This window comes from Paroedura picta, chromosome 3 (genome assembly GCF_049243985.1).
Source record: "Paroedura picta isolate Pp20150507F chromosome 3, Ppicta_v3.0, whole genome shotgun sequence".
In the NCBI taxonomy this organism is placed as follows: Eukaryota; Metazoa; Chordata; class Lepidosauria; order Squamata; family Gekkonidae; genus Paroedura; species Paroedura picta.
In genome coordinates this window covers 52,109,681-52,122,304 of record NC_135371.1, presented here as the reverse complement: position 1 = coordinate 52,122,304, position 12,624 = coordinate 52,109,681, and the positions used below count along the sequence as shown (strand labels likewise).

At 45.0% G+C, this 12,624-nt stretch overlaps 1 protein-coding gene across 6 annotated transcripts in view; it reads right to left on the bottom strand.

Annotated features, from left to right (window-relative positions):
* The window catches only part of TAMM41 (TAM41 mitochondrial translocator assembly and maintenance homolog), a 31,110-nt gene extending 27,433 nt beyond the window's left edge, over positions 1-3,677 (bottom strand). The window contains exons 1-2 of one of the 6 annotated variants that reach the window (XM_077325677.1): positions 3,361-3,677; positions 2,847-2,914 (exon numbers count right to left, since the gene is read on the bottom strand). Coding sequence is in view for 3 of the 6 variants with exons in the window: in XM_077325679.1 (XP_077181794.1) it covers positions 913-1,041 (129 nt within the window). In the remaining 3 variants the exon portion in view is untranslated. Of the gene's footprint in view, positions 1-575; positions 1,276-2,846; positions 2,915-3,360 lie in introns of those variants that run through there. The other 5 variants (XM_077325678.1, XM_077325679.1, XM_077325680.1 and 2 more) reach the window with 5 other exon arrangements.
* Between the last annotated feature and the right edge of the window lie 8,947 nt (positions 3,678-12,624).

Genomic DNA, 12,624 nt, shown 5'->3' with positions numbered 1-12,624 from the left:
CGTCAGGCAACATTCTGTTCCATACCTAGGAAAAGGCATGACGTTGATGAATCCAGGTTGCACACTTCAGTTCTAAGGCCCACAAAGTGAACAGCTCAGTAAACAACACACATGACCATTGTTCATAGCAAGAAGTCAAGTCTATGTGACTTTGATACCAAAGCTATACACTACATGGGGGGGGGGGGCTAAAACAAAGAGTGTATCCAACAGGCCCAATAATTACTTAGAAGAATAGATTCAAGAGGGTAGCCGTGTTGGTCTGAAGCAGAACAAAACCAGAGTGCAGGGGCACTCTTCCTCAGCTTGCACTCGAAAGCTCACGCCTTGAATAAATCTTTGTTGGTCTTGAAGGTGCCCCTGCACTCTGGTTTCGTTTTGTTGTACTTAGAAGAATGTTGATGATTGCACATAGTATGCCAGGCGAAATAAGACACTATGTTAGAGACGAACCGACTCCAGTTTTGCTCTACCGACCCACATCCCGGAAATTAAGAACCCTGCCCCACCTTAACTACAACATTAGGCAGCTACAAGGAGGGCTGAGTGGGCGGGTTTCATCCGGAGCCTCCTACCTTTTCTTCCACGGCTCGAGCACTGCCTACCAAGAGAAGAGAGAGACACTTAGCGGGAGGCAGCCGGCCTTTGCGAAGAGCACCTGATGGTTGTCCCGTTTCAGCATCAAAGGCGAAGGGCTCCAAGGCCGGTTCTGTCTGCCGGGGGGCTGCTTGGGGCTGCTTAGGGCGGGTCAGCGTGCAAAGGCGGACGGAGCGGGCTCGGGGCAGGCGCTTCGGGGCGCCTCATTGTAGCCCCCTTCGGCGAGGGAAACCCCGGGAGGACCGGCCCTCCCAAGGCAAGCCTCGGGCCCCTGGCGACGCAAGCCCACGGGAGAGCCCCGCCTGCCGCCCTCACCTCGCTCTCCCCCGCAGAGGCGCCCGCCTGCTGGAAGACGCCGGAGCCATAAGCGAAGGCGAAGCTGAGCTCCGAGGGGAACTGCGACAGGATCCGGTGGAATTTCACCGCCGAGCTCGGCAGAGACATGCGGGCAAGCCGGTAGAGCGCGCCTCCCACGCGGACCCGCAGCGCCGGCCAAGGCCACTCCGGACGGGCAGCGGCGTCGCCGGGCGGAAGCCCAGCTTCAGCCGCGGAGGGAGTCGGCGAGGAGACGTTGCAGAGGGCAAGCCCGGCCAAGAGGCGCGACGGATTGTGGCGCCCCCAGTGGTAGGAAGCCGCAGGAGATGCTTTTTGCGGCCTGTGAAGACGAGCGAGGCCGAGCAAGTGATGACTCCCGGGCCCTCCTGCCTGGCTAGTCTGTGCCCAGGGGAATGGCCCGGGGAGCTCGGGCCGGATGAGTGACGTCTGATCCACCCCCCCCCCCTCAACCGGTGGGCAAGACTGTGCAAGGGCACCCCCGAGGAAGAGCACCTGGGGCGTAAAACCGGGGGAAAGCCAAGAATCAATTTTAATGATCTTTACGACGTTCTCTTATTTTGTTACTCATAACGAAAAGCTAATAGAAACAAGCATATCACACATGTATAAAATTATTCTTATAATATTGAAAGATATATTATTTTAATTTTAAAAATGATGTTAATGTCCAAGTGTCATCCATCATATGAATATCTGGAGCATTTCCACACCTGGTTAAAAATAGCATTATGCCAGCTGAGTGACATAACGCTACATTTAATCTTGCCTCCCGGCTCCTCCTCACCTTTTTTTTGCTCTTCTCTGCTGCCATTTTGTGCTTCTTCCCCTCCACAATTGCTGCTGGAAATAGCAGAAGAGAGCAACACGATTTATACTCCATGACTCTCTTCTGCCTGCCAATCAAGCCAGGCAGTCAATCACCTTTCTCCGTGCTTTGAAGGGCCCACGATGCCCATTAATTGTTTTTAAAATCAGTTCTCTGTTGAAACGCCTATGCACCTAATCATAGATGCATAAAGGTAAAGGTATCCCCTGTGCAAGCACCAGGTCATGTCTGACCCTTGGAGTGACGCCCTCTAGCGTTTTCATGGCAGACTCAATACGGGGTGGTTTGCATGTTCCCATCCGCAGACGGGGCGGGAGCAAGGGTGGGATGAGGCAGGCATCTTTTGCACATTTGAGGCTCCATACCTGTCTTTGGCTGGTGGGCTGCTGGCTGCTCTCCATTAGGTAGTGCTAAATATGTTGGTGTACCCACTTTTTGGGATTCACCAACTAGCGTTTTAAAATTGAGGATGTAGCCAGCCGGTTACTGCCCAGACGCTGGATGTTGGTGACGTCATCTGGAGGGGCTGGAGTATAACAACTTCATAAGTTAAACATTACATTATATTTAAAGGGTGCGGAAATGCACCTGGAATTTAAAAAAAAAGAACAGTTATATCTTGACCCACTGCAGATTGGATCCTCTTTCAAACCACTATGAGGGAATAATATTATAAGGAAAGAAGTTCCACAAAGCTGCATTTCTATAAGCTAAGATAAATAGCCATTCCATTCTACATTCTGCAAAAGAATACAAATTGGTGGGGGGCATAACAGTGTGATATACTAACAACTCTCTCAGAATAGCTCTGCCATAAGGAACAGATTAACACACAAGGACTTGTTCCTTCCTCTTCATTCCCTTTCACCTTCCTCTTCTTTGATCAGTGCACTAGAAGCTATTTCAGAGTAAGTACTTGGACAACAATATCAGCATGTTCCCTGCTTTCAACTCCCCAACCAGAATAGGAAGAATATCAATCATCCCATTAAAATCAGAAGCCTATTTGATACCAAGGACCCTTGGGGAAGAGAAAAACGGGGCTCAGGAGATAAGAGAAAGGAAAGGAGTTGGGGTCTTTGCTCACCTGCCTTAATTGTCAGGGCTCTCTTGGTTTACAGGCTCACCTCAGCAGAACTCCACTTGAGGACATCCCTATAAGGCAAATGCTTGGTATGCAGACTGGCTCCCAAACTGCCCTCCATTGGTGCCCTCCAGGTTCTTCTACCGCCCTCAATTGGCCAACATACACCAGAGTCGGTCAGCTCATGTCCACTGATTTCAGTCCATGAATTTCCACCAGTTCCCATTCAACCCATCACATGAACTTTACAACCATAGGCAACAGTGCACCATGCTGACCACTCTAAGCATGCTAGCAACAGAAGACCTCCACTCATATCTCCATTGAGCTCGTCACATGTACTCACCAAGTGTACACATACACTCCTGGTTTCCATCTTCGAATATCTACCTGCTTCTGCTAGCCAACTGTTCCCAATTTCCATCAGCCAATGTCATCACAGGCTTCAGGCTGTGGTATCTGCCAGGCTTCAAAGCATCAGTTGTCCCTTTTTAACACTACAATTCCTCCCACTTACCCAGAAGAACTTGCCTGCTTCATCCTCTCCCAGCCAGACATCACCCTCTTCTCTGTATCAGCTCTCCTCCTCTCTTGTCAGCCTCCATTTGAATGTTTGCCTCCATCTTGTGGGTAAAAACAGTGTAGGACTTAAAGGCCATTCTGAGAATCCAGGTCTACTTTGACCTCAGCCTGTTGGGTGGCCTCTTTGTTCCCATTTCCACTCCCTGAACTTTCCCTACAGAAAATATAAGTGGCATATCAAAATACATCAATTCTTGACTGATTGGTTGGAAAGAGATCCAGAAGATCATTCGTTGCAGCACTTGGTAAGATGTCCACCCATCTCATCAGAACATCCCTGAGGTTGCCTCTCTCTGAAGCCTCCCCCCCACCCCAGGTAATAAGGCCTCTGTGTCTGAGCACAACTGTGAGGTCACAGAAGCCTTGATAGGGTCATAGAAATGTGCCCCCTCTATCACCCACCTTTTCTTTACAAACCCTGCTTACATTACACATCTTCCCACTTGCACAGTAAAACTTGCCCGGTTCAGCCTCTCCCATCCTCTTCTCTGGATCAGCTCTGCTCTCATGACATCATTGACTGGCATGCTTGCCACTCTTTGAGAAACAGAGAGACAATAAGGGCTAGTTTGGGAACTAAGGGGAAGCTTCACCTCTTTTCTCCTCCTCCTCCTAATTTGTGGCTGCCTCTATAGGTAGCATTGTCCCTGAGTTAACAAGTCCTCCTTTGATAAGATGGCCTTAGCAAGTCACAGTAGCTGAGGTCACTGCAGTGAAATGTCAAGGAAAGTAGTCACATATCTTATGTCATTTTACACTTCAATTTGAATATGTGTATATATGGATCACCCTATTTTCCACAGTTCTTCCCTGCTACTTTGTTATTTCTAGATCTTTTATAAGAATAAACAATCTGGTCATCTTTTATTCATTTATTTTATTTAAGACAGTTGTTAACCACCTTCTCCCTTGTGGAACTCAAGGTAGCACCACATTTCAAAAATACAAAAACACAATTTAAAAATCATGAAACCTGTAAAATACAGAAATTAAAAACCACAGAGACCTACCACTTCATCCCTTTCTTAATTTTAGGTTCCCACTCAATAGCCTACGTTTTTCCTGACTTCAGCCCCCACCCCCCTTTCTACCTGTCACTGTCTCCCCAGGCTGTGTTGTGGACTGGCTGCCAGTTCAGGTCCAGTTCCAGTTGTGCAACTGCTGCTGCTGTCAGTGGGCCAGACTTAAGAGCACTATGGCGAACCCTGCCAAGCCCAGGCTAAATCATATTAGCTGTGATTTTTCCAATAGTTACTACAGGGCCCTGTCATTGGCCTCCTCTGACAGGGGACATGACAATCTGGTGGGAGGGGCCTTTCCTGATTTGTTTCAGCCTCCCAATATACTCCTGTTCCCCCTCTCATAATTTTGCTTTCTTGCAATCATCGCTTGGAATCCTTGGCCATAATCTTTGGTTGCTAAGCGACCCCAACAGCCACAGAATCCTGTGGGTATTCTTAAAGCTACATACGTTGTTTGTGTTCAGTCAGGGAGTTTTCCTCCAAGATGTATTATTTTCCCTCAGATATCAACTTTTTTCTGCAAAGATGTCAGGTTTAAACAGAAATCCTCCTCACATTCTGTCCCTACCTCCATTTTGCAGCTCCATCATACTATGGCACAGTTCTAACACAGATAATATGATTAATCTTAGGAAAGTTGTGGGCCCCTCCAGTGTAAGGATGCTGGGCTCCAGGTGAGACCTTGGGATCCCTCAGATAACAGCTCATCTCTATAATCAATTGTCCTTGGGAAGATGGATGCTTTGGAGGCTGGATTGAAGCTTCTGTCCTCCCCAGGCTACATCCCCGAATCTCCAAGGGTTTCCTAACATGGAACTGACAATCCTACCCTCCATCCCCAGATGGTGGCCACGGGAGACCTGGCAGTCCTCCTCCTGAGGCTGGCAACAAGATGACAGCACTGAGTTTGGGCTGAGTTTTTAAACCCTAGTTTGGTGTTCAGGTTTCATGAAACCAGACCATTATCTGAAAGTATCAGGAAGGTCAAAATACACTTTAAAGAAGATCTTTACACAACAAGTGATGAAAATGCCTCCTTCACTGCCAGAGGATGTTGTGATAGCCACAACCACAGCCGGCTTTAAAAGGGGATTAGATAAATTCATGGAGGATACTGTCTGCCACTTGGAAACAGAAACCACAGCTGGAGGCACTGTGGTTTCCATGGCCTCTGCTTTTGCCATCCCCACCCATACATGACTCTGCTTCTGTTCGATTAATGGACAATAAGAAGTTCCCCTGGAGAAGAAGAGGGTTTGTTTTTCTTCCAAGTTTTGGTAAAAACCATGGGATTTTTTTGCAATTCCTACAGAAGGCTGACATCACTTCTGGAGAAAACCATAGGCGGGGTGAAGTTGGGGGTAATTTAAGCATTACAGGTTTGAGACTTTAGAGAAAAAGAAACTAGAATCTACTCCAGGACAACTTCTTGCCCATTAGTTAAATTGGGGAATTCCCAGAGAGGGCCATTTCCAGTGTCCCTGCTCCCCATGCTGGTTGCCAAGTTGGCTCTGGCTACCTCCCCCCCCCCCCCGGCTATTTTCACAGCTGATTTATGACAAGCCCAAGGTTTTCTAGGCAAGATATTAACAGAGATCTTTTGCCATTGTTCACCTGTGCACAGTGACATTTGGGTTTCTTGGTGGCCTTCCATCTAACTACTAGCCAGGGCAATCCCTGCTTAGTTTCAGAGATCTGATGAGATTAGGGTAACCTCGTCTGTCTAGATTAAAGGTAAATGTATCCTCTGTGCAAAACTGAGTCATGTCTGACCCTTGGGGTGACGCCCTCTAGCGTTTTCATGGCAGACTCAATACGGGGTGGTTTGCCAGTGCCTTTCCCCAGTCATTACTGTTTACCCCCCAGCAAGCTGGGTACTCATTTTACCGACCTTGAAAGGATGGAAGGCTGTCAACCTTGAGCTGGCTGCTGGGATTGAACTCCCAGCCTCATGGGCAGAGCTTTCAGACTGCATGTCTGCTGCCTTACCACTCTGCGCCACAAGAGGATCTTTCTGTCTAGATTAGGACTACTGAATAGTTAAATTCTAAATAACCCCCCCCCCCCGTTGTGACATTGAACATTAGTAAAATCGGAAAATCTTCATAGTCTAAAACTAAGAGAAAATGTTCCTGTGATTTAGAGCTGAGAGTTGATGCTCTAGTTCTTTAACTTTCAAATGACCATGAGTCTAGGCCTGCATAATCTAGAGGTTTGGTGCACTACTCAAAAAAGGGTCTGAAATGGTTACCTGGATTGACCTAATCTTTGATCCCATTCGCTTTACCAAGACCACACAGTGCCCTGCATGCAGTTTTGGGGCATTTCAGGCCTTCCTGGCCTTTAAAGTCCCTGCCTCCAGCAGTGGAAAACAAGGGGTAGACCACTGGGCCAGCTAGTGAGGCTCTTTGACTCCCACAAGACTTGGTCTACTGCTTAGTATTTCCTCGCATTGCAGATGAGAGTCAGTCCTTAACCCTTTAATCTGTCCCTCAACGTAAACTTTACACCCACATATATATAGCCACACAGACACATGCATGCATGCCCGCATGCGTACACACACACACACACACACACATGTATCTGCATTTACTTTTACCCTTTGAACTAAGACTGCATTGCTATGCACACTTACGTGGGACTGAGGCTTATTAAATTCAGCAGGATTGATCATCATGCATAGAATGAGAATGTACATTAGGCTAGATCAGCCTTAGGTCCATTCCGCACAACTTTAATATAGCACTAGTCTTGCATTTTGTTTTCACCACTAAAACTATGTTCCGCATGATGTCGTGAACAATCTGCAACACTCCTGCAACACTAGCGCGAAAATCACTTTGTTGTAGCGATTTCCGGGGAATCCAGAAAAGTGGATTCACCCTCAGAAAATTGCGACACTCCTGCCAACAACCTGTAACACTTGCGAAAAAGACCTGTGCATTCTCAGTGTAGCGGTTGCAACAAAGTCCCTCCCCCTGGCTCTCTCCTCCGAACTTCCGGCGAAGCTATTGCCATTTTTCCCACCCTTGGAGCGAGCAGGGAAAGCAACGAACCAGCGAGGCTTCATTCACCCAGTGAGGCTTCTCCGGCTACAGTCGCTCCACAGAAGTGCTTTAAAGCTGCCCTAAGTCCCCAAGCACAACACAGCCCCCTGTTTGCCAGTTCCCTTTAATTTCAGCCAAAAATCATGCCCATGAGGGGAGGGGGATTTTTTTTCCACTTGGGGAAGCGTGGTAACGATGACTCGCCAGCTCACACGCCAGCTAGATGGGTCTCTACGTTAGGAAGAATCAAGGCATATTCGTTGAAACGTGTGTGTGTTTTTTTTAACTGTGCTTAAAAGGAAAGGGGCTTTTCGGGAGCATGATAACAACCACCCATTGGCTGTTCGTTTGATTGACGGCCAGGGGCGGGAACAAGCACAGAAAAAATTGCTTCCTTTCTAGCGATTTCTGCGAGACCAGAAACCTGTGGGGAATGAATGAAACACTACTGGATTCCACTACAAATGCAGGTATGCGGAACGCCGAGATTCCACTATTTAAAATACTGTTATTGCTTTGTGAAACCAAATGGCAACATTTGTCCTTGTGCGGAATGGGCCTTAGTATTTCTTCTTAACTGTATTATGTATCAGACTGTCCAAGCTTCTTGGTACTCTGTTAAGCAGTGATAATGCATGTAGATACAAATGGATATCCTTACTCTGAACTACCAAGAAATCTGATTATTTTTGCCATTAGATTGGCTAATTGGCTTCTGGGAACATAAGGAGTTGACAATTACTCAAGCAGTGACTGCCTGCTGCCACTGGCAAAGATTGATAAAGAAGTTATTAAAGTCTAATGGTCAAATCTAAAGGGACAACTGCTCTTTTGAGTGTCTTTTTCTTTTTCTTAACACTTGAGTTATATAACTACCAATTTTTGAAGTCCACTGATAAAGTCTGTGTAATGGTCAAGAGCCATAAAATAGGCAACACCTTCCAGTTTTGATGCTGCTTTACCTTTCTGAAATTATCCTGAAAACACACTTGCACCCCTCCTCATTGTAGCTCTTAGCCCACTCACCAACATTATCTCATTCTTGCTGTTCCTTCTTCCTTTCTTTCCCATGCTTTCCAACAACCCCAGGCAATTGGATTCCTTCTTGTTTTAGACTTGTTGTCATGAAATTATGCCCATAGTGCCATAAAGAGAATATAGAAGTCAGGAAAATAGGACCTCCATGTATTTGTGCTTAAACTGTATGATAATGATACTTTGGCTAAACAGAGTCTCTACCATTTATTTACCATTTATTTGGTGTGCATGGGAATTTAGTTATCAACAAAGGCTCTGCTGTTCCAAATGCTTCAGCAGTACACATCCCTTTCATTTCCATTGTAAATTGGGCTCGGGCCCAAGCACACAGGCATTTTTTAAGTGAATTCCCTCAATGCACATCTAATTGCAGGTCCAGGTCTGCACTCGACAAGTGTCAGGCAAATAGCTGTGAGATGGGCCATCTGTAGAAGCAAAATGAATGTTCCAAGAAAGTGTACTCTTTCATTTCCCTTAAACAGCTTGTGTTGCTCACAGTGAAGGTAGTTGCCTTCCCATTTTGTGAAACAAGACAGATTCCTAATTTTTTAAATATTACTGAGTGTAGGTTGAAGCACTATGGAAGTGTAGAGTAATGTAAGAAGAGAATGGAAAAGGCATGTGGAAAATGAGAGGAAGCTCTGGGGTACTCTTGCACTTCTCATGTAGCTCAAGGCATTTTGGAAACTATGCTCAAGTCTCTTGCATGCTGCTTTTGGCATGAATAGTACCTAAATCCTCATGAAGAGAAGACAGTCTAATATTTCTGGCTGCACTGGATGATCCAGTTGCATGGATGGCAGGAGCCAGAATGACTAAAAGACAGGAGGAAGTGGAGCATTAGATTTATTCTTTTCCAATTGCAAATTTTTCTAAGGTTATCAGCTCCACGAGATTTGGGGGTGGAGCCTGAGGAGGGCAGGGTTTGAGAAGGGGAGGGACTTCAAGGGGGTATAATTTGATACAGTCCACCTCCCAAGGTGGCCATTTGTCCAGGTGAGCTGATCTCTGTTGTCTGGAGAATTGTTGTAATCCCAGGAGATCTTCATTCACCACCTAGATGTTGTCAAAAGTTATATCTCAATTGGCTGGGGTTTCTAAGTATGAGTAGACTTTTCTCATTTCTGTCCATCTGGCCAAATCCCTCTGAGAGTTTCCAATGAACTGGCAATGTGACTTCAGCTGTTGGAACTTTTTATCTCAAATCACTCAGCAGTAATGCAATTAGATTTACCCTGTTGTGCTCTCTGTGGCTATAGCAACACGTTAATGCTGTTTTCCATGGCCATCTCGTTTGCTTCCCTTTCCCAGTAATTGTAGGATCCTTTGTTTTGGTAATGATTATTCCACACTGGTTGTTAAAAGTTTGAACTCTTCCAATGTCATGATTGCCTACAAGATTTTGGAACACTTGCACCAGCAAAATGTGGGGAGCAATTAAAAGCAATGGCTTTCCAGACCTGTTCAGTAGCTGTTTTTGGAAGACCAGCTCAGACTGTTTACAAGCCCTGTAATCAGCTTGCTCCAATTAAGAAGTGCGTTTGTAACATTTCTGCTCCATGATCTCTCTTTTCATTAGATTAGGAAATGTATTTGCATGAAATATCTTTGAGAATCTGTTAAAATATTTAACATGTTTATGTGAACCCTAATCAAAAGACATTACCACCATCTTCATTAATATACTGGCAATTAATCAGAGAGAAAAAACATACTGGAACTGTTCCAGGCACGTACTTGGCATTTGTTATTGTTCTAAGCTTCAGGTGCAGTTGTAAACAACTACCAGTTGGTGTCCTTTTTTCCTAAAACTATAGTTATCCATTTCTAAAATGGGCTATAGTTTGTAGCATTGTTTGTCTTTCCTTTAGAATGCCTGTTTTGTGCTGGATCCTACAGCCTGTTACTGTCATATGGTCATAAGGGAATTAAAATCAGGAAAATAAAAATTTTATTGGGCTGTTTTGCTGCTGAAAAGCATACCTTTTTTGTTACATGGAGTCAGCAGCACAATACAAAGGTTTCTAAGAGCTGGTTCAGATGTTTTTCAGGCAATTGATAAAGTGGATGGATAAATGGAAAAGGGAAAATAATAAAAAGACTGAACTACTTTAGGGTGCTTCCTGTATTAAGCATAGTGTTTAGAAGGGTGCATGCAGAAAAGTGGAGAGTGTGGTAGAGCATCTGCTTTGTACTCAGAAGGTCCCTGATTCAATCCCTAGTATTTCCAATATTGAAAGGATCAAGTCGTAGGAGTTCCTAAAGATTTACTGCCAGTTTGCGTTTGAGGTGCCAGGCTCTGGGAGAGGGGTATGAAGATCTCATAGACTTGTGATTCATCTCCAGATAACAGAGATCAGTTATCCAGGGAAAATGGCTGCTTTGGAGAGTGGGTTCTGTGACCTTATATGAAGTTGAAGTCTTTCCCTTCCCCAAACCTCAATCTCGCCTGTATGCTCCAAACATCTAGGAATTTCACAACCTAGAGTTGGTAACGCTATTCCTTGATAACTCAATGACTCTAGGAGTTTAATGTGTAATTCGCTGTGTGTAAGAGCACTGCTAACCGGTTGAATTCCTCTGGTTGTGGAGATAGTGGCTGTGTTACGAATAAATGGAGGAGTTTAATTTGGACTCAATCACTGTGTAATAGCCTCCAGATGTGCTGAATGAGGTCGGACACCTAATTTGAATTTGGTGTTGAAAAATAAGGCTGTTTGCCTCCATGAGGAAGGAGGCTCTAGTCTTGGCAAGTGTGAATGAATCCTGGCTGGATGATGGCAAATGAATATAAGGTATTGTGGAGGGCTCTAGGACTATGTTAAGTATAAACTGTTTATGATTGTTAAAACTATCAGAAACTATGCAAACAAATGTTGAAATGATGGTAACAAAGTAGACTTCTCTTTTTAAATGTGGTGCAAACGTGAAAAAGTCTATAAAAAGTCTATAAGCTTTGGGTAAAAGTCCATAATATTGTAGCCAGTCTATAATCTTAAATGGAGAGAAGAAGGTTTGTAAGATTGAAACAGGGAACCAAAATGTTTTTCCACAGTGCTTCCTAACCCACATACAGAGCTTCTTTTACTATGCGACGACGGCAACAAAACTAGAATTGGCCAAGAAATGGAAAACGTAAGAACTACCCTCGACAGAAGACTGGGTGAATAAACTAGCTGATCTTACCAAGATAGCCAAACTGACACTAAGAGGCCTTTCAAGAATAATGGGGCCCTTACCTGAACTATTTACAAAAGGGATTAAAAATGGGGAACCAAGTGTATCAAATGAAGAGTATAGCTCTCCTTTTCTGTAATATAAGGTATTTAAGTAAATCAGAACAAAATGATAGCCGGAAAAAGCCAGAAAGGGAGACCATTCCGCACATCTAAGAAAATTGTGTTAAGCCAGTGCAATTGCTTAACACTATTAAAAATTGTGCCCTCTGCCATTTCTCATCTCCTCGCTCTTTCACTTTCTTCTCCCGCTTCCTCACACTTCCTGGCACTCCACACAGCTGATTAAAATGGCAGAGGAGAGGGACTCACTATTCTTGCAAGTCTCCCCCAATCATGGCAGCTAGCCCTTCTCCCAGCTTTAAAGGGAAAGCTGTCTTTTTTTTTTTAGTAAAAATTCTCTGTTGCTATGCCTATAATCATAGATGCATAGTGCACAGTTTAATGCCACCCTGTTTTGGAATTATGATACCTGAAGATCAACAGAATAATTATTTTCCCGATTTGGGCGGGGAGGGGGTTGCGAGGCATGCTTTGTGCGCCAACTGGTGGGTGGAATTTTTTCCCTCTGCCTAGATCAAGCAACATGTATTCGTTGCTCCAGGCAGCTTGTTACAAAAAAAAAAAAAGCACCGTTCCAGAGAGACGGCGAAGGAAAAATGGAAGATGTAACTGCCGGTTTGCTACTGGAATGCTGGATGCTGACGAGTGTGGAATGGCCCAGAGAAAAACCATGTAACATTAGAGTAGGTATCCACAGCTGATTGCTGCATCTTCTTTTATGAACAGGACCTGCTTTTATGAACAGGACCTGTTTGCAAAATGAATGTGTCTCTATTGTCACATCACCCTT